This window comes from Schistocerca serialis, chromosome 5, assembly GCF_023864345.2.
Source record: "Schistocerca serialis cubense isolate TAMUIC-IGC-003099 chromosome 5, iqSchSeri2.2, whole genome shotgun sequence".
Classification (NCBI taxonomy): domain Eukaryota; kingdom Metazoa; phylum Arthropoda; class Insecta; order Orthoptera; family Acrididae; genus Schistocerca; species Schistocerca serialis.
The window spans coordinates 151,053,378-151,076,082 of record NC_064642.1 but is presented as its reverse complement, the minus strand read 5'-3'; the positions used below and the strand labels follow the sequence as shown (position 1 = coordinate 151,076,082).

Genomic DNA, 22,705 nt, shown 5'->3' with positions numbered 1-22,705 from the left:
GAAAACGTATCCCAGTACAAAATTTAACTATAAAGGTCTAATAGTTTTCCCGTAGAGAGTGAGAGAATATGGAGTTCTCGCGCGTGGTTTTTGAAGGCGTTGCGTGTTGCATAAAACGCATCGGTAGGGGCAACTGAGTCATCCTGTACGTCAGATGCTAGCCACAAATATTGGGCTCAATCGAGACTCCTCGAATGTTTAGGCAGTTATCCAGCACAAACATTTTGCTAGCAGTTAAGCATGAACCTCGAGGGAGATCCGCAGGACAGAAGGCGGTGAGGAGCGCAGGGCGGTGCGGAGCGCCTGCAGAGCTGCAGTGGCGGTCGGCGGCGGCCTACCTGGCTGCTACCACCAGCGGGGGCCGAGGGCGCCGCACGCCGCCGCCGCCACGGGCGCCCGCCACTTACCTAGAGCGTCTGCAACAACAAACAACAAACACAGGAATTACCAGCGGCCTCTGCCCGCCTCGCTGCCGACGCTGCTGCACTCCGACCACAGCGACGCTCCCAGTCGGGGTCTGCAGTGGAGAAGGGTCGGGAGGGAGGGAGTGATCCCTAATCCACCGACGAGATAACGACTTATCAGTCGTCGCGTCGCAGCCGTCTGTCCCCGCGCTTCGAAATGAGCACACTAAAATTCGATGACGAATGACAGAGAATTTCTTTTCGGGAACGGTCTCTAAGCCCAAACCGATTTCTCTTGCGGACGAAAGCGATCTCCGAGAGAGTTCTAGTAGCGATCTCCCTACCCAGCTAATGGGGCAAGTTACACAGTAAACGTGTCTCTGCATTGTACGGTATCGAACATACTTCCTAAGTGGTTATGAAGAGTTACTGTTGAGTAATAACTCTATCACTTCTGTTGTCTAAATGGCCGGCCGGTGTGGCCGAGCGGTTCTATGCGCTTCAGTCGCGCGACCGCTGCGGTCGCAGGATCTAATCCTGCCTCGGGCATGGATTTGTGTGCTGTCCTTAGGTTAGTTAGGTTTAAGTAGTTCTAAGTTCTAGGGGACTGATGACAGCTGTTAAGTCCAATAGTGCTCTGAGCCTCTTTTTCTCTCTCTCTCTCTCTCTAAATGAAGCCGTCTGCACCACTACAGACGGTAATGCAGACAATCCCGACCCAATCCGCGAACAGGAAACGCAACGACCTTCTCCTTACGCCCCTACAGCAGTACAACGTTAAACGGCGTACCTAATTCGCAGCGGGTATAGCCTGGTATGACTTCACTGTGATGTACGCTTGAATGTATCGATGAATAAATGTTAATTTCGACACACAAGTCGTTATGTCAGGCCCGACATTTTAGTGCTAAAAATGTGTGCCTGGAAACCAAGAGGTCGCGGGGTCGGATACCGGTCAGACCACTGAAATTTTCAGTGCGCTTTTAATCTACACTTCACCTCTCAACGGTGTGATGAGTAGCCAAGAACGATATGTGGTTCGGATACCACGTTAAACTTAAGGTATTCTTTCGCCAGTTATCTAACTGGGGTAGATTCAGGACACGCAAGCTGCCGAAGCGGTGTCCAGTTGAAAGAATTCCATCCGGCCACTGAGCCACACAAAATTATTATCACATTTCAAACATACCTCGCCTCAAATGTAGAACTATTATTATTATTATTATTATTATTATTCAGAATGAGATTTTCACTATGCAGCGGAGTGTGCGCTGATATGAAACTTTCCTGGCAGATTAAAACTGTGTGCCGGACCAAGACTCGAACTCGGGGCCTTTGCATTTCGCGGCAAGTGATCTACCAACTGAGGTACCCAAGCACGACCCACACCCCGTCCTCACAGCTTTACTTCCGCCAGGTCTCGAGTTCGAGTCTCGGTCCGGCACACAGTTTTAATCTGCCAGGAGAGTTTCATTATTATTATTATTATCATTATTATTATTATTATTGCTATTACTGATTCTTTCTGAAGAAGCCTGATTCGTTGCAGTGATACAAGTGTTTAATGGAAGATTAGAAAATGAAGTAAGATGGGTAAGACTCAAATTCAGTATGGGTTGTCTTAGCCAATTGCGTGAACGTCACTGGTCGCAAGCTGGATGGTATTCAACAGGCTGACAAAACATTAAACCTAGATTCGTCGAAAAAGCTCGAGAACCGCATCACACTAGAGCAGTATTTGTTCATCTAAGCATGTATCGAAATCACGCAAAATGACATGGAAGTTTCTCGCAGCGGCACCCTTTTATAAAATCTTCTCGGTGTTCAGTCCGCGTCACACCGAAGTTAAAACTCGACCTTCTGAAGATTAACACAATCTCTTTTCTCAGAAAATGGCTGTTTGTCAGGAGTGTAGTCTGATTCCTTTATGGCGCGTACTAACTTGTCGTTGTTCGGATGATATTGCTAGGAATTCTAGCTCCTTTTCGCGGCGAGACGACCTAGAAGGAGAGATTTGCATGTACAAATGTAGGAAACCGGTAACGTGTCGGTGTGAGGAGGGGGAACATACCACCAGATTTTCGATTTCCTACATCTGCGCATGTGAATTACGTCCTGTAGGTGACGTCAGTGCTGACAGAAGTAAGAATTCCAAGCTAGGTCACCGGAACAACCACGAGCTCGCAACAGGAATCCGTCTCCTGATGAAGGAGGTTGTGCTAATCTGCGAAAGCTCGAGTTTAAACTTCAATATGAAGGAGTGTTAACACAGGCAAGATTTTAAGCAATTGTGCGAGGGATGAACAAAATCGGCGACCTGTTGGGCATATGATTTCTTTGGCAGATGAGTTGCTTCAAATGCAACAATTTTTTTTCGAAATATGGTGAGATCATTTGTTCAGCGTTGGCGAAAATTAATTGCTCCAATAAATCTGTAACCACTCTGTAAGTGTATGGAACTCGTTCGTTTAGTGTGCGAGATAAATGTTATTACCTCGCCGTCCGCTGCGATCATCACGTTTTCTTTTGCTACGAGTGCCGTCGGTGCGAGGCTGACAACCCTAAAAGTGTTGCTTCTCGTCTTAACGAGCGGTGGCGCCAAGGAAGGGAGAGCAGGACCAGCCGGCGAGCGGAGTACGAGCCAACCTGTTGCCATTGCGACACCGGCCGCGGAATCCGAAGACGACCCGACCGTCTGGCGACCGCGCTAGAGCTGAGAGCAGAGCGGAGTGAGACAAAAATCTGGCGTCAGGCCGGCACTAAGGCTGGCGAGTTATCGCGCCATTACGTTTAATTGGCCCGGCCAGCCGAGAAACCCGCTCGGGTCAGCTGGAGTTTCTCTCTCTCTCTCTCTCTCTCTCTCTCTCTCTCTTTCACGCCAGACGGAGCAGAGAGAACTTCCTTATTAGAGCTGATTTGCATGCGCGTGCAATTTTGTTTCCTCGCCACTGGCCGTAGTCGAGCCGCGCGCTTTTATATGTGTGTTTTACGCGCATAGCGGGCCGAGCGGTGGCGTTAAATTCTCCCGCAGGAGCTGCGAGCCTGCTTCCTGGTGGGGCCCGGCTAATGCTGGCCGCAGATGCGCGCGCGATAACAGCTCCTGCTTTCTGCCTACTGCCTGCCGCCTGAGTGGCATCCGTCGCTGCCGAGAGCGACTGATTCATCCCGTCTTGACCCCCGCCTGATCCCGGAACTCTGACTGCTGGAAATCTTGGCAGCGTCGAATATTCAGGGACACAGCGTGTGTGCTGTATTCACAGACAGTCACAAATGAGGGCTGGCGCCAGAGCCAAGTAAACAAGTCCCGTGAAACGTGTTCGACTGCCGTTTTGCGTAAAGAAATCGCCGTAGTTGGAGATGCAAAAGCTCTGAGCAAGACACGTCACGCAATTTTGCTTATTAGTTTCTTTTTTCCGTCCGTCTCTCTGCAAATTTACAGAACCACCCCCAACTCTGGGAATTTGGCTCAGAAATGACTACAGACTAGCTAATCACCAGTCGTGAAGGAGGCTGGTATCTTAAGCGGAAAAGTATTCCAGTCTCTCTCTCTCAATCTCTCTCTCTCTGTCTTCCCGTATCTAATAAGATAATTCACCAGTGGTTAAGGCAGTAGACGCGTATACGGTTGACGCAGGGTTCACACCCGCGAAAATCCCTTCTGGGCTTTATCATCCTCGGTTTTCTCGGATACTTGCAGACCATTTTCTATCCTTCACCCTCTATCTGAATTAGTGTTATGTCTATAATGATACATCTGTAATGACGAGAGAAATCATGACGTTTTTCAAATCTTTATGAGCTTTGAGGCAACAGCCAACGCCCTTGCCGCAATGACAACGCCGGTTCCCGCTGTCGGGCTTGGCTAGGACTTGAATGGGTTACAGTGCGGATATATCGAGCGCTGTTGGCAATCGGGATGCACTCAGCCCTTGTGAGGCCAACTGAGGAGGTACCTAATTGAGGAAGTAGCGGCTCCGGTCACGAAACGGACAACAGCCAGAAGAGCAGTGTGCTGACCATATGCCCCTCTATATCCTCACCCGTTAATGCCTATCGGATGAGGATGACACGGCGGTCGATCGGTACCGTTGGGCCTTTAGGAGCTTGTTCGGACGGAGTCACATAATTTATCTCGCCTCCTCTCTTTCTGCCCAAATGCACATGTTTAGCGGGAGAAAGCGAGACGAGTAGCCCAGCATCCACTCACGACGAACCAAAATGTAGACGAACACAAAATTTCCTTTTGGTACTTCACAACTATACGAGGAAAATACTCTATCTCATCTGTTTATAAGAGGCGATCGAAAAATTTCCGTTCGAACACCGCACAGTCCAGAACCGGTTGCCAGGCAGGCAAAATCGCCCTGAGGACTGAGGAAATCATCCCATCGACGCATCAGGCTGACGATACTCGTTGGATAAAACATTGTGTCCCGCTGCGTGGAAAGTCCGTAAATGCCTGCTGCACATCCTCACCCGACATAAACTGTCGACCTCTCAGGGCCTTTTTCAAGGGACCGCAGGTGTGATAATCGCATTGGGAGAGATCAGGTCTATAAGACGGGCCACTTGAGTTGGCGTTAATTCTGCGTTACGACTTTCGCAATATGGGAACGTTTGCATCATGAAGCAGCAGCACCCCTAGGCGCACCATTCCACGACGGCGGTTTTCGCCAGACGTGCTGCCCAATATACGTTCTTCATTCTCCGATGGATGTCCACCGGTGTTTGTCCTTCGTCAGCTAAGAAAATAATATCAACACGTCGCTCCCGTTTGGACGCAACTGGTGATAATGTCGCCATAGTCCACCTTTCAGTTTTTACCGTACACGGGTTGGAAAGACACGAAAGGCACACTACTCTCATGCCTACATGTCAGTGGTTATATACCCCCATCGGAAACGCGCTACATTGCATATACGTTGCAGCGACGCTCTCCAACGGAAACTTTTTGATCGCCTTCTTATATTATTTTAGTAACACTGAACCAAAAAGATACTAAAATATTTTTCACCACACAAGAATTTAGGATGCACTATTACGGGAAGAAGGAGAGCATCCTAATTACAACAGCAACAAATTAGCGGCAAAAGTAGACATAAAAGAAAAGAACTCACTTGTTTATCTTGTATAAAAGGTATTCAGGCAAGAAAATAAGGATATGCCGAAGATTTCGGTTGCCTTGGCATAAAGTTATCCCGAGTGTGCGAAAGTTGGTAATGTTCGGTAAATGTTATCGATAGTCTGTGCCCAGCGACCTGCAATCCTCATGGATATATGCGAATGCGCCAAGGCTACTTGTCCCAAAGTAAATGTGGAGTCCGTGCGCGGAAGCAATTTGCCGCAAAACTATGGACAAGCCACTCAAGTAGCCATTCATACTAGCACTGCAAAACTCCGATGTACCGAATGTGCTCCTTTTCAACATTCCTGATGCAAACTGTACTATCTGCTACAAGACTCTGTCTAGCTTATTACAGTTCTTTTACCCACTGTACTGCCATTAGCGAGTATCTTCGAAACGCACCGTTCTCTCGGTCATGATATGTATGGAAATGAGTGAGATACGCTAGCCTCCCAGCTGTTCTGACATTTTCTAAAAACACGCCCGTTAGACAGCAACAGCTGGCAGTCGCTCAAAGCCGCTTTCCGAGGACATTCGTTACGCTTCTTACGTACTACACGCAGCTTTATTTCTTAGTCGTTTGTTTCCAACAAGGCCCTGTTTTCGGATGAATTATCATTTGAAAATGATACTAAAGTGGCCAAACGTGTAACGCAACAAACCGATAACTGGAATGCTTTTTTGTCAGAATTAAAATTATGATCCCCACAAGCGTCCGTATCGCTAATGGGAAAGTTGATGATTACTAAACAGTATGCGTACGTAACCGAACACAAACTTTGTTGGGATTGGATGTCGAAAAAAAAAAATCCAGATTTAAGAAAGACCTTAAACCGGATGCATAGCCGGGAAATTCAACCGCTCTCCGTGTAAATACGAGGCCACTATCTTAACCACTGCGTAATCTCGCTTATTCTTGCTGCTTTCTATGAAACTAAAAGTGAATGAATCTCGATGGATTAAAAACTGTCATATAATCCAGTGGTCGAATTTATAAACACGCAAGGAGATAAGGCCATAATGATTTAATCAGATCCTAATGGTTGGTTTCAGAATAGGCTTGCTAGTTTGTAGCGAGAGTTATCATTTAGTAATGACCAAGAAATTCTTTATGGATAATCAGGTTTGTGTTGATACCACGGCAAGCACTGTAGAGTTCAGAACGACTGCTGAGATATGTTGAATGATTTAAGCTCTACGTTGATCTGTAAGAGCAGAGGTCTCTGTCAGAGATCCACCCAGTGATGGTAAGTAGTCATTAATTCGCAGTCAGATACAATGAGAAACATGAGGTCAGAACATCATCTACGGAGGGCATTCAATAAATAATGTAAAACATGTTTTTCATGGTCAATACTCAGCGAAAAAAATGAGGAATTTCTTGTGAGACATCGTGGAATATTCTTCATTCAGTTACAATAGGTGGTGGCGCGATATTTAGCCTTGAAATTGGCGTCTGAAACGCAGGTGCGTTCCAAGCAGGAAGTTGTTACTGAATGTCTTTTGGCGGAAAACCAGAACATCGCAGATATTCATAGGGCCTTGCAAAATGTCTACGGAGACCTCTCGTGAACGAATGCACAGTTAGTCCTCGGGACAGGCGTCTGTCACCATCGCAACAAGGTCACACAAACCTGTCGGGAATGCCGCGTGCCGGCCGGCCGCACGCAGCTGTGACTCCCTCTATGTTTGAACGTGCGGACACACTCGTTCGAGGAGACCGACGGATCACAATCAAACATTTCGCTGCTCAACTGGACTTCTCTGTCGGTAGTGCTGCAACAGACGTCCACCAGCTGGGATACCCCAAAGGGGTGCCCGGATCTCACCCCTTCCGACTTCCACGTGTTTGGCCCTATGAAGCATGTACTCAGCGGCAAGCAGTATGTGGATGATGGGGAGGTTATTGATGCACTAAGACGAATGCTCCGACGTCGACCAGTAAAGTGGTAACACGGAGCATATAGGCCCTCTCAGCTGATGTGGCATAAGACCGTCGTAATGAACGGAGATTATGTTGAAAAATAGAGTTTTGTATCCAAAAGAGTATGGTGTATTGGAATCTTGAATAAAACCATCCTGCTTCCAGAGAAAAATGTATTACATTACTTACTGAACGCCTCCCGTACATGTATAGTCCGGTACCTGGTTTATAATGCACGGCGGAGGGTGCTTATTACCGACTGCGTGACCTTTCGTATTCAGTTCGGGAAAAGACATGGGAAAATTAAGCCTAAACGCATTCTGTAAAATATCTCGTTCCTTGTTATTCTTCTAAAGTGAAATTACTTATGGATTCGACGGTCATCTCTCCAATAGAATTTTGCTTAGTTTGTGCTATGAAAAATGCGGGTGCCAGTGTTCCCAGCCACTACATTGTGACCAAGCACGTGGGACAAACGTAAAGGGCGACCAATGCTGGAAACAACGCTCGTTGGCGCTGCGCAGTCGTTGTCCGCTTGTGAAGGGAGTACCCCGGGGAGCCCGCTTCTTGCTCATTACACAGCGCATTGTCACGGTTCTCCAGTCAAGAGAGTGTGTCTTCACTGCGTCTCTCGTGCTCTGAAAGGAGCGATTCGTACCCCAGCGCCGCCCCGCTGTCCGTCGTTGTGTTGAGGCGGCTCGGTCCGGTGGCGAAGAGCGTTTCACGGGGAATAAAGGTACATATTATGCGTGGGACCGAGCCGCGAAATTGGAATGCGAGGCGCAGCGAGCGGCCGCGCGTCATTTAAAGCAGGGCTGTCCACAGGCGGGTGTTGGCGCCACAGGCGGACACGCGTCCGAGCGACGGCGGGCATCGCCACCCGCTCCACGTGCCGCGACGTGAGGAACAGCCGTAAAATAAACGCCTACGTGCCCAGCCGGCCGGCCGTGGCATATTCGAGGGTCGCTTCCTGTCACAGCCAATGATGCTCTGGCGGAAGACTGATTGGATCGCCGACACAAACGTCCCGAGAATAAACACTGGAGCTGCAGCGATGCTCCGCGATTACCTGCATAGGGACACAGGTGACGAATCTCCTGTCTGAGAACAACAACTCTCTGGGATCTTTGGAACAGAGCTCTAGCTAATCGACTATTTACTCGAGGATTAACACTTGTTTTTATTCGTGAAGACTTGCCCATATACTGGTAGTTTCCAGACATTATCACTGGTTACGCTTTAAATATAAATTCCCTCCTGAAGATGGGCATATACGAGGGCCGTTTAATATGTAATGCCCCACCTTTTCCTCCTCAAATCATATTTATTATTAAGAGTCAGAATTTGGTGACAATATACATCAACATATCCATGTGCTATTTTTCTTCGTAGTCTCCATCATGTTCTATGGCCGTACGCCAACGTTGTGGAAAAGCATGTATTCCCTCCTGGTAAAAGCACTTGTCCTGTAGGTGTAGCCGTGTTTTCACTGCATGACTGACACTCTCGTAATCTTCAAAGTGTGTTTCTCGTAGAGAAGCTTTAAGCGGCCCAAAGAGATGGAGATACGAGGGACTGTAGGGTGGATAAGGCAAATATGTCCAAGCTAATTTGATGTGTTCCCGGGTTCTCAGACTTGTGTGTGAGAGTGCATTATCGTGTTGGAGCAACATCTCTGCTGGATTCCTGCGAGTTCGAATACGTCGGAAACGTTTCTTGGCTTTATTCAGAGTCTTCACGTATGCCTCTGAATTGATGGTTGACCCTCTTGTCATTACATCCACGAGAATGACGCCATCACAATCCCAGACGACTATCGCCATGACATCTCCGGCAGAGGGGGTTGTCTTGAATTTCTTCTTTTGTGGTGAATGGGGATGATGCCAATCCATGGCTTGCCTTTTTGTTTCTGGCGCAAACTGGTGCACGCAGCTTTCATCCCCCGCAAGGATCCGTGACAGAAAGGCCTCTCCGTCGGTCTCAAACAATTCAGATGAAATGGCCTTTCTTTGAATCTGTGAGCATTCGTGGAACCAATCGTGAGCACTTTTTTGAGTATCCCAGAGTCTCGATCACTGCAGACGCACTTCCAATGCTGAACACAACTGTAGAGCCAATTGTCGAGTTGTGATACGCCGGTCGGCACGAATAATGGCATCCGCACGATTCAGCATGTCTGGAGTAGTGGCTGTGACAGGACATCCAAAGCGTGGCTGATCATGAAGCTCTGTTTCTGCGTTTGCTGAGGCTGTAGCTTTCTTTACTTATCGCCCAACTGTACTCCTATCAACTGCAGCATCGCTATACACTGCACACAAACGTTTATGGATGTTCACCACAGCTTCTTTTTCTCCGCACGAGAATTCAATAGCAGCACGCTGCTTGTACTGTGAGTCGAATGTAGACGCCATTTTGACGCTTTACTACGGCTCTGAAACCTTCCAGAACGATTCTAAACTTCACCGGCGCAAAGAACAAACATCAAATATGAAGCACCAACAAGGACGTTTGTCTATGTATAGTAAAGCATTTTTTAAAAAAAGATGTGGGGCATTACATATTGAATGACACTCGTACATCCCGACATATCTACCGTATAAACAAACATAATTGGGAACCGTAGCATTTACACATGGTAATATGTACATTACTTTCAGAGGTTTCAGAACGATTTTCGCTTATAACTTCGACTCGTTCGATTCCGGACCAGGGAACCTTACCTCAAACTAATACAGTTATCCTCGTAACATCATCACGGACACACTCTGTATATACGGGCACATACAGACGCCGGTGCCCGTATCTCCAACGCTCTGTAACGACGTATCCGAACACGGGTTCCTATCCTCATTTGCTTCCTTAAGACACTTTCCACACCCCCTCGAAGCTTCTCGGTGTAACTTTGAAACACCCTGTGTATCATAAATACCGTCGTATGAACAAAGTGCAATGTTTACGGTAAAAAGACACAAAATGCCGAGAACCAGTGGCTAACCACATTAGATTCGCATTCGAAAGGATTGGGTTAACTTTATTCAGCCATTTTCATTTACCTTTTTCCCTTCTTCAAACCGCTACAGGCGAATGAAGGGACAGTTTCTGAAATACCCCAAGGCCGTTCCTTCGCTCCTACAAATGAACTAGTGTTCCATCACTAGTGTCTTCAACGTAGACGAAACACTACCTTTCATACTACATATGGAGAAGAAAAAGACCATCAAAATCATTTCCTTTTCGGTCATTTCCGAAAGAACAGACACCACGCAAACATATAAGCCAACATTCTGACTTTAACAAAAGTTTCCTTTAACGTGATCTGTAACCTCTAGACATTTGGTATAAAGGCTTTGAAACACCCTGTATGTCGATATAGACCACGCGGACAGCACCAGCGGAGATTTTTTCTCGATTTTGCACGATAGTAACGAATGTAACCTTTCACGAATTCCAGGGGTGTGGTGAAACCACTACGGGGACTAGCTGTGTATGGGGACTCGTGAACGATTTGGAACTCTTTTTCTGATCCGATCGGGTGGAGCGCGACGGGCCGTTGTGAGTGCGGGCGCCCCAGCGCGGCAGGTGTTTTTGTGCGTGCTGTGCCGAGCCGAGCCGCGGCCATATGGCGTTTTCAGGTAAAACAATTTGGGGGCGGGCGGGTGAACCCTTTGGTGGCGCGTCATTACGGGCCGGGACTGCCCCCGGATAATGGCTGCCGCCGCCGCCGCCACCGCCGCCGCCACCACCACCTCCCGCGCTCTAATTAAAAACGCACGTCCGCTGGCTCCCGGAAAACTGCAGCCGCATCGTCAGGTGCTACGGAATTCCTGGAAGCGTCGTTTGCAGCATCGTGATGTGAGAAAAATGGAAAAAGCAGCATCTGACAAGTGTTCTCGTGTCCCCAACGTGTTAAAGCAATATGCTCCTCTTTGCGCCGTGACTGACACGAAAGACATGAAGGAGCAAGACCATGTACGAGGAGCGCTTCAGCAACGGATGGGCTCCTCCGTATGTTTTACGTCATTGCCTTTTTATTGTTTCAGTTTCACTGCACTAAACAGGGCGAAATTAAAAAAGGGAAATTAAAAAAGTGGGTCAGAATGGCTTCAAGAATCGACCGTGATTTGTCGAAGGCACTCTGCAGTGTTTACCGGAATCAAACAGAAACTACCCATCATTAATACACCGGATACGATTACAACTATACTATAAACGCAACAGAAAACTGAAAACATTAGTGTTTCGTCTTCTGGAATTTACCATAAGGCTATAAACGAAAATTTCGCACAAAATGAAATATGGGTGTCACCAGCACAACGAGCATAATCATCTTAGTCATTGCAGAGACGTTCGTGTCTCCCGGCAGATATATACCGTGCGGTTATAATTAAAGTGCAGCTACTCACAGAGGACCAACGTGGGCTGTACTAATCGTATGGCAGCGGAACTTTTTAGATATTCCAAAGCGTTAATCAGGAACAGATTTACGATCGAGAAAAATAGTTCCGATTTTGGCCACCAGGTTCAAATCTGGCGCTTTGAATGCAAGAAAAACGTATAGAAGTATTTCCATATGAAATGGACTAGGAACGGGATGTGGGCAGAAAGGGTCAAATATGTGAATGGTTTTATCATTAATCGCCACTTACACAAGAGATGCTGTACGGTGTCAGATATGTATCTGGTGGCCAAAATTGGAAATAACTTGCGCATTTCGTATCATCCAGTTAAAACATGGTCAGTGGTACGTTTCTACCATCTGTTTATTGCTTACGAAGGGGTGGTGAAATTTGAATGTACGTTTCACAAGAATTTTTCCTTTGTCACTGGCGATAAAACAAAAAACAAATGAAAATGGGAGACCAAGGAATGTTGTTAACTCTGAGGCATGTGTAGGGAATCGAAAGGTGTTCAACGGGGAAAAAGTATGGAGATGATGATACAGGTGAAACACTGATAGTAGTCGAATACGGAAGGCGAGATGGATTGTGGAACGTTCGAGGACTTAAGGAAAGTTTAACCTCTATATTGATGACTTTTCAGCTACAGAAAACACGATCGGAGGCATCTACGCCGATGACACTACAATCCTAGCGCGAGACTGGAAGCCATCAAACATCAGTTCACGATTACAGACAGCACTCAGAACTGGCGAGCCTTGTTGGTACGGTAGTGTGTTACGGCAAAGTCGAGAAGTGCGAATCAGCTCTTTTAACTCGCAAACCGAATCAACTGGGCAAATACCAACACTGCAGACAAATAACATTACATGCCAAATACGTTTCTGTGCGAAGTTAGGTACCACTATATCTGGCTGGATCGGAAACCAATATGGAGCGACCGCACAGAATATGTAAGCAACAGAGCATACGTGAGGCTCAAACAATTTACGCAGTGCTCAACAGGCGAAATACACTGAACAGGAGGGTGTCGAGATGCACGCACATGACACTGATCAGACCTCGGATGATGTTCACTCCTCCAGTTTGGGGATACGCAGCTCCAACATGCCTGCGACGCCTGCAGGTCGTACAGAACAATGTGCTGCGCATCATAACCAATGATCCATAATACACAAGCACTGCAGACTTTCACAGAGAATACCGCCTTAACGTACTTACGGGGGGAGGGGGGGGGGGTTCAAAAAACTCGCCCTACGACTGCTTAGGAACTCGAGACACACTAACAATCCCTTCATACTAAGCCCGGGAAACTATGATGACAAGCACAGATGGAAACATAATCCCCCCCAAAAATACTATTTGCTATCGACAATTAACCATCTATGGCTAGTACAAGCACACAGATAAAACAAATGCTGGTGAGCTCCTGTATTACAACTGGCAACGCGAGCTGAATGTATCCAGCCCCGACCACCCGGCAACCCAGATAAAACACAGATAAAACACAAACAAACCCAACTAAATCCCACACTTTGCAATCTATTTATGACCAAGTATCTCCCATATGAAAACCTTGGCATGTTACAGGTACCCAGACGATGCAACTGGCCCAAGAGATATCACAGGTACCCAACTTCAGCAGTACTTCTCATCGATATGTATCTATACTCTTTATGACAAACGTAAGCCATGAGAACGGTACCAAGCATTGTACAATACCCAAAAACTATCAACAACCGTATCCTTGCATGATCTGTCTCAGCAAGCACAAAAACCGCTATTGCTCTTACTACCTGTCCTGACTATCGCCGAGATAAGCTTCCTGGCAGATTAAAACTGGGTGCTGGGCCGAGACTCGAACTCAGGAGCTTTACCTTTCACGGGCAGATGCTTTGCTCAAGCACGACTCACGACCCGTCCTCACAGGTTTACTTCCGCCAGTAGCTCGTCTGCTACCTTCAGAACTTCACGAAAGTTCTGCCATACTTGTGGGTCTTACACTCTTGGAAGAAAGGATATCGCAGAGGGTTTTTTTCCTCTTCGCGCTTACCTCTGCACTTTTTCCCCTCTGCCCTTAAACCTGCTACCCTTCGTTCGCTTTCCGATCACTTCTGTCTCCGCGTTAGTGGGTAATCCTACCCAGACCCATGGTCAGCATCACAGCTCCAGTTCCCGAGATCTGCTCGATTGAAACTAATGACATTGAGGTGACAGTAGAACTTCTGTGATGGTCACCATGTTGGTGTCATCGTGGAGGGGCTCCACCCCTCTCTGCACTTGTAGATACCAGCGTGAACAAAAGAAGTCTACTTTCCCATTTGGCGGCTAAACGTACCCTCGTGACCTCCCAACCCCAACAACTCTACACTAATAAGGAAAAAAATGCTAAGCTGTAATCAGTCTTCCTTGTTACATCGGTGAGATTATTGTAAGAGAAGAAGAGTAACGCAGAGTTCGTGCAGACCACGCGACATCAACTCTGCCCCGTGCGGTAAGCACGGTTTCTTTATTACGCAGTACGGCCGCTGGTGCTGAAAGGCGCACCTGTAGCGGCTTCCACGGCGCTGGATTGGCCGTGACGGCGGAGACGCTGCTGGGAGGGTCGCGGGCCAGCCCGCCGTGTAATTACAAGGCGCGCACCGGCCGTCTGCCTTCGCAACACCGAGCCATTAAATGCATGGCATTTTAATTTAGACGGGGGCAGGGGGCGGGCGGCGGCGGGCGGGGGGCGAGGGGTCGACGCACGAAACGGGACGAAAAAGAAATTGGGCCGGGCTGGGTCCCGGGTACGCCGCAGCGCTACGCTGCGCTGTGCCATATAAGGCGTCGCGGTGCCCGGTTTGCTAATGAACAGCTCGGTTGGGCGTAGCGCGGGCCAGCCCGAGCCGCCGCCGCCGCCAACGGCGCTCGGGTTACCGGAGCCGACATGAGCTTTTATTGTCAATGCGGTCGCCGCGGCGACAGCTCTCGCGGCTTCTTTTGTTTTTTCCCGCCTTCTCCACTGCCTCTCTTGCATGCGAAGGGTCCAGGTATCCACAACTGGGCCCACTTTATTCTTGCATAAGAGCGCTGAAATTAAAATTCCGGGTGAGGGCGTATCAGTGACATAATTGGCTTATGGTATCGTTATCCATTCTGAAAGTGTAGAAATATTACCTAAAATCTGAAAGTAACAAACACTCCACGGTAGACAGAATTCTGCTTGAGAATAAATCAAAGAAGAACTAATCAGGAATAGCAGAAATGTTATCTGTGACAAACCTACTGGAGGACTACATTGTAGTTAAGAACGACATATAAGCAGACTAACGAGGTAAAGAGAGCATTTCACGCCAAAAGAGAAGTCCGTTAGGGTCAAACATAGATGTTAATCTCAGAAATAAAATTTCAGTAAATTACTTCTGGAAAGCAGCACAGTTCGAAACTGAACTATAGACTGTATGAAAAAAGGAAGGGAAGAGAATCGAAAAGTTTGAGGTGCATACGTACAAACGAATGCTGAAAATTAAATGTACAAATAAGGTAAGAACTGAGGAGCTTTTCTGCAAAATCGATGAGGAAAGGAATACGTGGAAAACGCTAACTAGAAGAAGGGGTATGTGTGAAGATTTCAGGAAGAACTGGAGCTGTGGAGGGTGAAAATGGCAGGGAAAGTCAGAAACTGGAGTATTTCGAACAAATAGTTGAGAAAGTAGGGCCTAAGTGCTACTAAAATATAAACAAAATAGTGGTGTTCCACTTCAAATCAGTCAGATGACTTAGAAAAATGATAATGTCATCAAACATCACCATTCCATGTAATAAACACACGTTTACACAGTTAAACAATACGATGGAAAATAAAGAGGAAACATTTGCAGTCGATACACGACAACAGCGAGCCTTCCTTGAAACAGTTGAGCATATTAGACCACCTCTAAGATACTACAGAATCTGTCCTCAGTTACCTACAGGGATAGACAACTCTCCGTAAGATCAATCAAATTATACGAAAACAAAGTCACGTAACAGGAAATGGCTTATCAAATTAAATTAGCAGATGTGGCCCAATTAAGCATGAAATATGAGTAGTGCACCTCACACAGACATGCCGATAACAGGGTCCATCATACTACTGAAATAAACTAAGGGTTTATTACTAAAAGATATCAAAAATATTCTATCCAATGAATCAGGAATACAAGTAATTATCAAAGGAAGAGGGGACTGAAGCATGTACGATAGCCTTGGCATAGGTAGGTGGATATATGGTAGAATCAATACAAAACTGTTCGTGAATATGACCAGTGACTGTAGAATAAGTTAATCAGCTACATAGGAGACCCAGAAAAGCATGAAAAAACAACAGTACTCTCGCTGAAGTGCATAGTGGGGCTGACCACGGTGGCCGTGCGGTTCTAGGCGCTTCAGTCCGGAACGGCGGGACTGCTACGGTCACAGATTCGAATCCTGCCTCAGACATGGATGTGTGTGATGTCCTTAGGTTAGTTAGGTTTAAGTAGTTCTAAGTTCTAGGGGACTTATGACCTAAGATGTTGAGTCCCATAGTGCTCAGAGCCACTTGAACCATTTTTTTTTTTTTTTTTTTTTTTTTGGGTGCAGCTAACGGGCTCTTAACATTAGATCAGAACATCAGAACTTGACGCACACCTCGTCTCAGTGAACACAAGTATGGCCAAAGCTTACCACATTATTGATGTATAAGAGCAGAGAATGTCTGCAGTAATGGCTGAGAATTCTCAATTCACCCCCAGCATCTGAGTTCTGCTTTACGTTAGAGACACCTCGCTCTGCATCTCTAAGACGAAGCGTGCTGTATCGGTCCCTGTAGAGAAGTGTCCACTACGCTGCCCTAAGGAGAAGTGTTTCCTTACTCTCCTGTACAAAACTTAGCTGGTTCTGTCAGCACCAGAATTTCGCCAGCCCATTGCAACAGACCTTGCAAGTTCCGACTAATGATAATTTAGTAAAGACGCAAACAAATTCCCTACTCTTATGGATTCTGCTGTGATTAACAAACAGGCAATGTCTCTTGCAGAAGGCAAAAAATCACTCCCACTACGTAACAGATCTGTAGTTATAGTCAGTGGAGAGGCATGAATAAGCACAAAAGAATGGGAACTGTACCCCACTATCAAAATACTTACGGTGAGTCAATCAGGGACCTTACTAAAATTTGAACAAAAATTCCGGCCTCATGACTGGGTCCCACGCTAACGGAGTCGTGTTTCCTCTTGTCCTTCAGGTTTTATATTTGCTAAAAGGGATTCTCAGCACTACGCCCTCAACAAAACTATGTAACGGGCTGGCCTGGCCTCGCTTGTCGCCCCTGCTGTGTTTCGCCAGGAGAGCACCCTTCCCGCCGAGTACCTGGCCAAGACTTTGGCACTCAGCAAAAACATTTTTACAACCCGTGAGGGTCCCCTACGATTCTCGCCTTTCAGCAGCCGGTTAAACGCCCTAGGCTGCACTACAATACTGTAATCCTCCACCGTACAAAAAAACCAAATAGATAGAGCTAATTAGAATTGCAATCATTGGCATTTGTTACTACTGCTTGCAGTTCTCGTGCCGTGTTTGTGACTTGATTTGATTCACTAGTCGGATCTGTATGTTAGAATATTAAACATGTTACAAGACTGTTTAGGAGAAAACTGCTATGTATCAGTCTTGAGTCAGGAAGACAGACTAACAGAACTCTAGAGCATACATTGCGTAGTTTGATAATCACCAAACTAGGTTTTGGAGTTGGACTCGGATGTAGGCCTATGTCGTTAGGATGCCTTTGGTCCCGCCCACTCCAGTCTCCAGTCTATTGAAAGACTGCCGTGAGATCCACATTTAGTTGCGCATGGTATGACGTGCTTCACTCTTATCCTTCCTGGGACGATTGGGGCCTGGGCTGCCGCAAGTTGTACTTCCCATTACTTCCCTTTTGAGGTGATGCAATTATTTCATACAATATTCAGAGGAAGTTTTTCCAGGACATAAGTTCTAAACTGGAAGGATGGGTGCTTGATATGGATGAGGTGTGTGTGTGTGTGTGTGTGTGTGTGTGTGTGTGTGTGTGTGTTTTCAGTATCAAAATAAACATGTTTAGTAGCTGCATAGCCATATCGCTGCACGACAATGTGGAAAAACCTCATGATACTGCTGTACATATTGTACTCACAATTAGAAATGAGTAGCTAGACATTGGCAACAAGCTTTGTCGCAGTGAGGTAGGGACCATAAAAACTCTCAATGTCCTGATTAGCTTTCACCTCATCCTGAGAATGGATTGCGGACAAGCCACAATTAGAAACCGTGTCTGCGGCTGCCTACATCACACGTCGCGTTTAGCTGTCAGAGGGTGCTCCTACCGACTAAATACATTATGCCACTCGGCAGACAGTTTCGCGACGCAGACTCTTAAGAGAACGCACCTCCCCGGCTCCTGAAAGGGCGCTCTGCTGCGACAATTGGCGCTCCATTCACGTGAACGAGGCTCCTAAAGCCGGCGGCCGAGTCCATTATTCATCAGGTGGCGCCGCGTTACAGCGGCGCGCGCAGACACGCCGGAATACTCAAGGTCTGCGCGACGGCCCCTAGGCTAACCAGCCTCTATGTGACTCGACTGCTCGGCGCGTTGCGACACGGCATCCGCGTGTCAGAACTGTCTCCGCCAAACTGCCGGACCTGGCCCGCTCCGCGACAAATTCGCCGGCCGGTATTCCCGCCGCTCCGCGCCGTCGGACTCGATATGAGGGCTGGCGCACCTGTGAATAACGACACGCTTTTCGCATTAGCCACCTGCCTGCTTTACCGCTCCCCGCACAATGCTGGACCAGGTGACGGACGTCCATTTCTGCAAACAACTGCTTCCTGCCACGTGTACATACGGCTGGTCCACCCAGTTTTACTGTCCACAACACACGGCCACACACCTACTGCAGGTGATTTCTATTTTATTCCGCACGTCTGTTTCCGCAGTATAACTGATTTATTGTATGCTGAATTAGAGCATGTCAACTCGTTTGTATAAAATTGCATAGGAGAGGCAGAAACAGTAATACGTAATTATGTCGTCAGCCTAAGCGGAATCTCCGGATTCCTACACTAAGAAACATAAAATGAAATAAATGTTAATGGAATACTTCTGAATTACGTTTATTCTGCTGATGACACAGTATCGTTTGTTTTCAAAGCAGATAAGCTTCATGGACTTTTTGCAATACACAGGATGATCCCGTGTTGATGTTATTCAGTTTCAGGGTGATTAGAAAGTGAAACTTTATCAATTATAGCTAACAGACTAGTCCGGAAACGAGCGAGTCGGAAGTTACAAGCGAACACCGTTTCTGATACTTCTGACAGTGGAATATATGCACCAGTACTGTTTTTACTAAGACTGTAGGGTCGGCAAGTTGCAGAAGTGGTAGTATCGACCAAAACAAGAAACAAATTCTAGTAAACATAGGCTCTAAAATGCATACCCTTACAGCTATGGGCACTTCTTCAGTCGCAGAGACGTAGTTCAGAGTAATACGATACTACAGTGCCTGCGTTATTCTGATTACAATGCAAAGTTCCTTTGGCCATGCATGCATGTCCAAAGGAACAGGCTCTGTAGCAACTACGACACTTATGAAATACATTAAATGAATTCGCAATTGCGAATGAGGACAACCATCGGCTGTAGAATTGAATGACAACGAATGACGGATGGTTGACGGCATGTGGAAGTTCGGATGTGGTCGTGAGTCGTGCGGTGATAGCCAAATGGTATGGCGAGCGCTCGCGATAAGTGTAAAATACGGGTTTGAGTCCCGGTACGGCATAAAAACTTCATTGTCGTCATTCCGTTCTACAGCTGATGGTTGTCCTCAATCGCAAATGCGAATTCATGTAATGTTTCAGATTAGTGATAACGAGAAAGTGCTCATAGCTCTTAATGCCTGCATTTTAGAGCCCATATTTACTTGAGATTTTTTTTCTTCTTTTGGTCCACACTACCACCTATCCTGCAATCTTAGCAACGATATTAGTCGTACACATATTCCATAGTCAGATGTATCAGAATGATTCTCGCTTATAACTTTCTACTCGGTTGTTTCCAGACCAAAGTCCGACGACAAACTGGTATATCAACCGCTCTCAATCATCTCCGAAAGTCTGTAACACCATCACGAAATCACGCTGAATGTGTAAGACGAAGAAATACGCTTTTTTATTCTTTTAAGAGCTTGGAGAAATGCGTCATGCACACTGCACTCTCTTACATTTATTCACTGCCAGTTTCGGTCATGGACCATTCTCACAGCGAAAAAATATCTAATGCAACAACTTCATACGACATATATATTTCTTAAACAGGAAAGTATACGCCATTTCTGACAGACTTAACCAAACAGAAAACAACGTTGGATACATGAAAACATGAAAACCTGTAAGAACAGTAAATGCACAGCACCATTGCTCACCCAGAACCGGACCCAGTAGGTCAAGTATACCACGTGAAATTGTTACATTAGATATTTTTCTAGCGTGAAGATAGTCAGTCATGGAAACAGGTAGTAAAAAACGTATTGTGAGATAGCACAGGGTGCATCATACAGGTCTGCAAATAAATCGATGCTGTTGACAGTTACCTGAAAAAAAATCTTTTAGGAGCGTTGGCCCTCGAAATTTTAAATGTAAACCACACCATGACACACGATGACCCTCTTTCTGGGTCTGACACTGCAGTTGGATGAGCATCTGTGCACGCTTTTGAGGCTTACTATTAAAAAAAAACAAAAATGTGGTGAAGCACGCTGTTGCTCTTTGGCTCATCGATCGAGGTGGCGCAATGGTTAGCACACTAGACTCGCATTCTGGACGACGACTGTGTGTCCGGTCATCCTGATTTAGGTTTTCCGTGATTTCCATCAATCGCTTCAGGCAAATGCCGGGATGGTTCCTTTGAAATGACACGGCCGATTTTCTTCCCCATCCTTCCCTGATCCGACGGGACCTATGACCTCTAAGTTTGGTCCCCTCCGCCAGATCAGCCGACCAACAAACCAACCAAATTCTTTTGATCACTTCCATTCGCTTCACCATACTACTTGGTCTGAGACTGATGACAAATACTCAAATGTTATTGGTCGAATAAGAGTTTTGTAAAGTGCATTTAACCGTAGGCGGCCCAAAAACTGGCTAAACAAATTAGAGCAAACAACAAAAAATGGTTCAAATGGCTCTGAGCACTTTGGGACTTAACTTCTGGGGTCATCAGTCCTCTAGAACTACTCGAACCTAACTGACCTAAGAACATCACACACATCCATGCCCGAGGCAGGATTCGAACCTACGACCGTAGCGGTCGCGCGGTTCCAGACTGTATCGCCTAGAACCGCTCGGCCACTCCGGCCGGCGATCAAACAACAAGTTCGTGCTTAGTACAGTACTGTGGTGTCGACGCAACCTTGGGATGAGGATAGCTTTGATCTTGCAATAGAGCTCTTAAGGACTCGGGCAGCTGCAACCTGGGAGCGAGAGGTAAGTACGGGGAGACAACGCCGGTTTCTCCCACGGATGCTGGCCGGAGCGGCGATAAGAGGCGGCTGGTTATCTGCCGGCGGTCGGCGTGATTGCGTTCCGGTGTCGGCTGTCAGCGGTATGCCGCAGGTATGCTGTTACCGGGGCGGGTACGCGCACATTCCCGCGCTGCAGCCGGGTCCGAGCTGTCGCCGAGCGCTACGAAAAAAACGCACTGGGCGGCGACTGGGCGCCGTGCAGCGGCGGAGCCGGCCTCAACTTCTTGCGGCGCGGCTGCTTGCAGGTACAACAAGCGGTAATTAATCGCGACCTCTCCGCGGCCGCGGGGCGCGCGCCGTGTCCCCGCCGCGGCAGAGGATCGGGATCAGGTCCGCAAAAAGGGTCGCCCGCTCGCCAAGAACGTGTCGCGCGGCCGCCCGCCGCAGTGAAAGGAACGCAATCAGCGAGTGTCGGCTCTTCGCCATTGTTCCCGGCGCGCCAATCTGCGACCGTGCCCCCGCCCGCGCCGCTAAGGAGCGCCCCGAACGTCCGCACGAGGGCCGTCCACGTGCTCTGCAAGGCGCCCGGGAGGTTGCCGCCAGCTTCCCGAAACACTCACTCCTACGCTGTGTCCAAGCGAGTAATCTTACGAGAAACCATCGTCCGATACTTTAAAACGACATCTTCGAACCATTAGGGAGTATTACCACTGTGTTGTCACCACCAGACACCACACTTGCTAGGTGGTAGCCTTTAAATCGGCCGCGGTCCGTTAATATACGTCGGACCCGCGTGTCGCCACTGTCAGTGATTGCAGACCGAGCGCCGCCACACGGCAGGTCTAGAGAGACTTCCTAGCACTCGGCCCCAGTTGTACAGCCTACTTTGCTAGCGATGGTTCACTGACAAATTACGCTCTCATTTGCCGAGACGATAGTTACCATAGCCTTCAGCTACGTCATTTGCTACGACCTAGCAAGGCGCCATTATCATTTGCTATTTATCTTGTGATGCATGTACCGTCAAGAGCTATGTTCACCACTTATGGATTAAAGTTAAGTATTCCAGCAGGTTCGTACTTTATTTGTTAGTCTCAATTACTTTACCTGTTCCAGACCTCACGCCATCCTGCGTGAGCTTAAACGCGTGCCTTTCGGCTTCCTCTCATAATGACTTGGCTGTCTTGCCAAGTCACAACAACCACCATCACCACAGCCATCACCATGAAGGGAGACTGAATTAGACTGGATGACGATGCTGCTGCTGCTGCTACTGCTGCTGTTGTGGTTGTTGTTGTTGATGATAATGATAATGATGATGATGACAATTATGATGATGATGATAATTATGA

The 22,705-nt window shown here is 47.3% G+C and overlaps 1 protein-coding gene across 1 annotated transcript in view; it reads right to left on the bottom strand.

Annotated features, from left to right (window-relative positions):
* Nucleotides 1-345: 345 nt before the first annotated feature.
* LOC126481099 (homeobox protein homothorax-like) overlaps nt 346-22,705 on the bottom strand; it is a 494,851-nt gene continuing 472,491 nt past the window's right edge. Inside the window, exon 8 of the mRNA XM_050104618.1 lies at nt 346-416. Within this exon, the coding sequence (XP_049960575.1) occupies nt 346-416 (71 nt within the window). The remainder of the gene's footprint in view (nt 417-22,705) is intronic.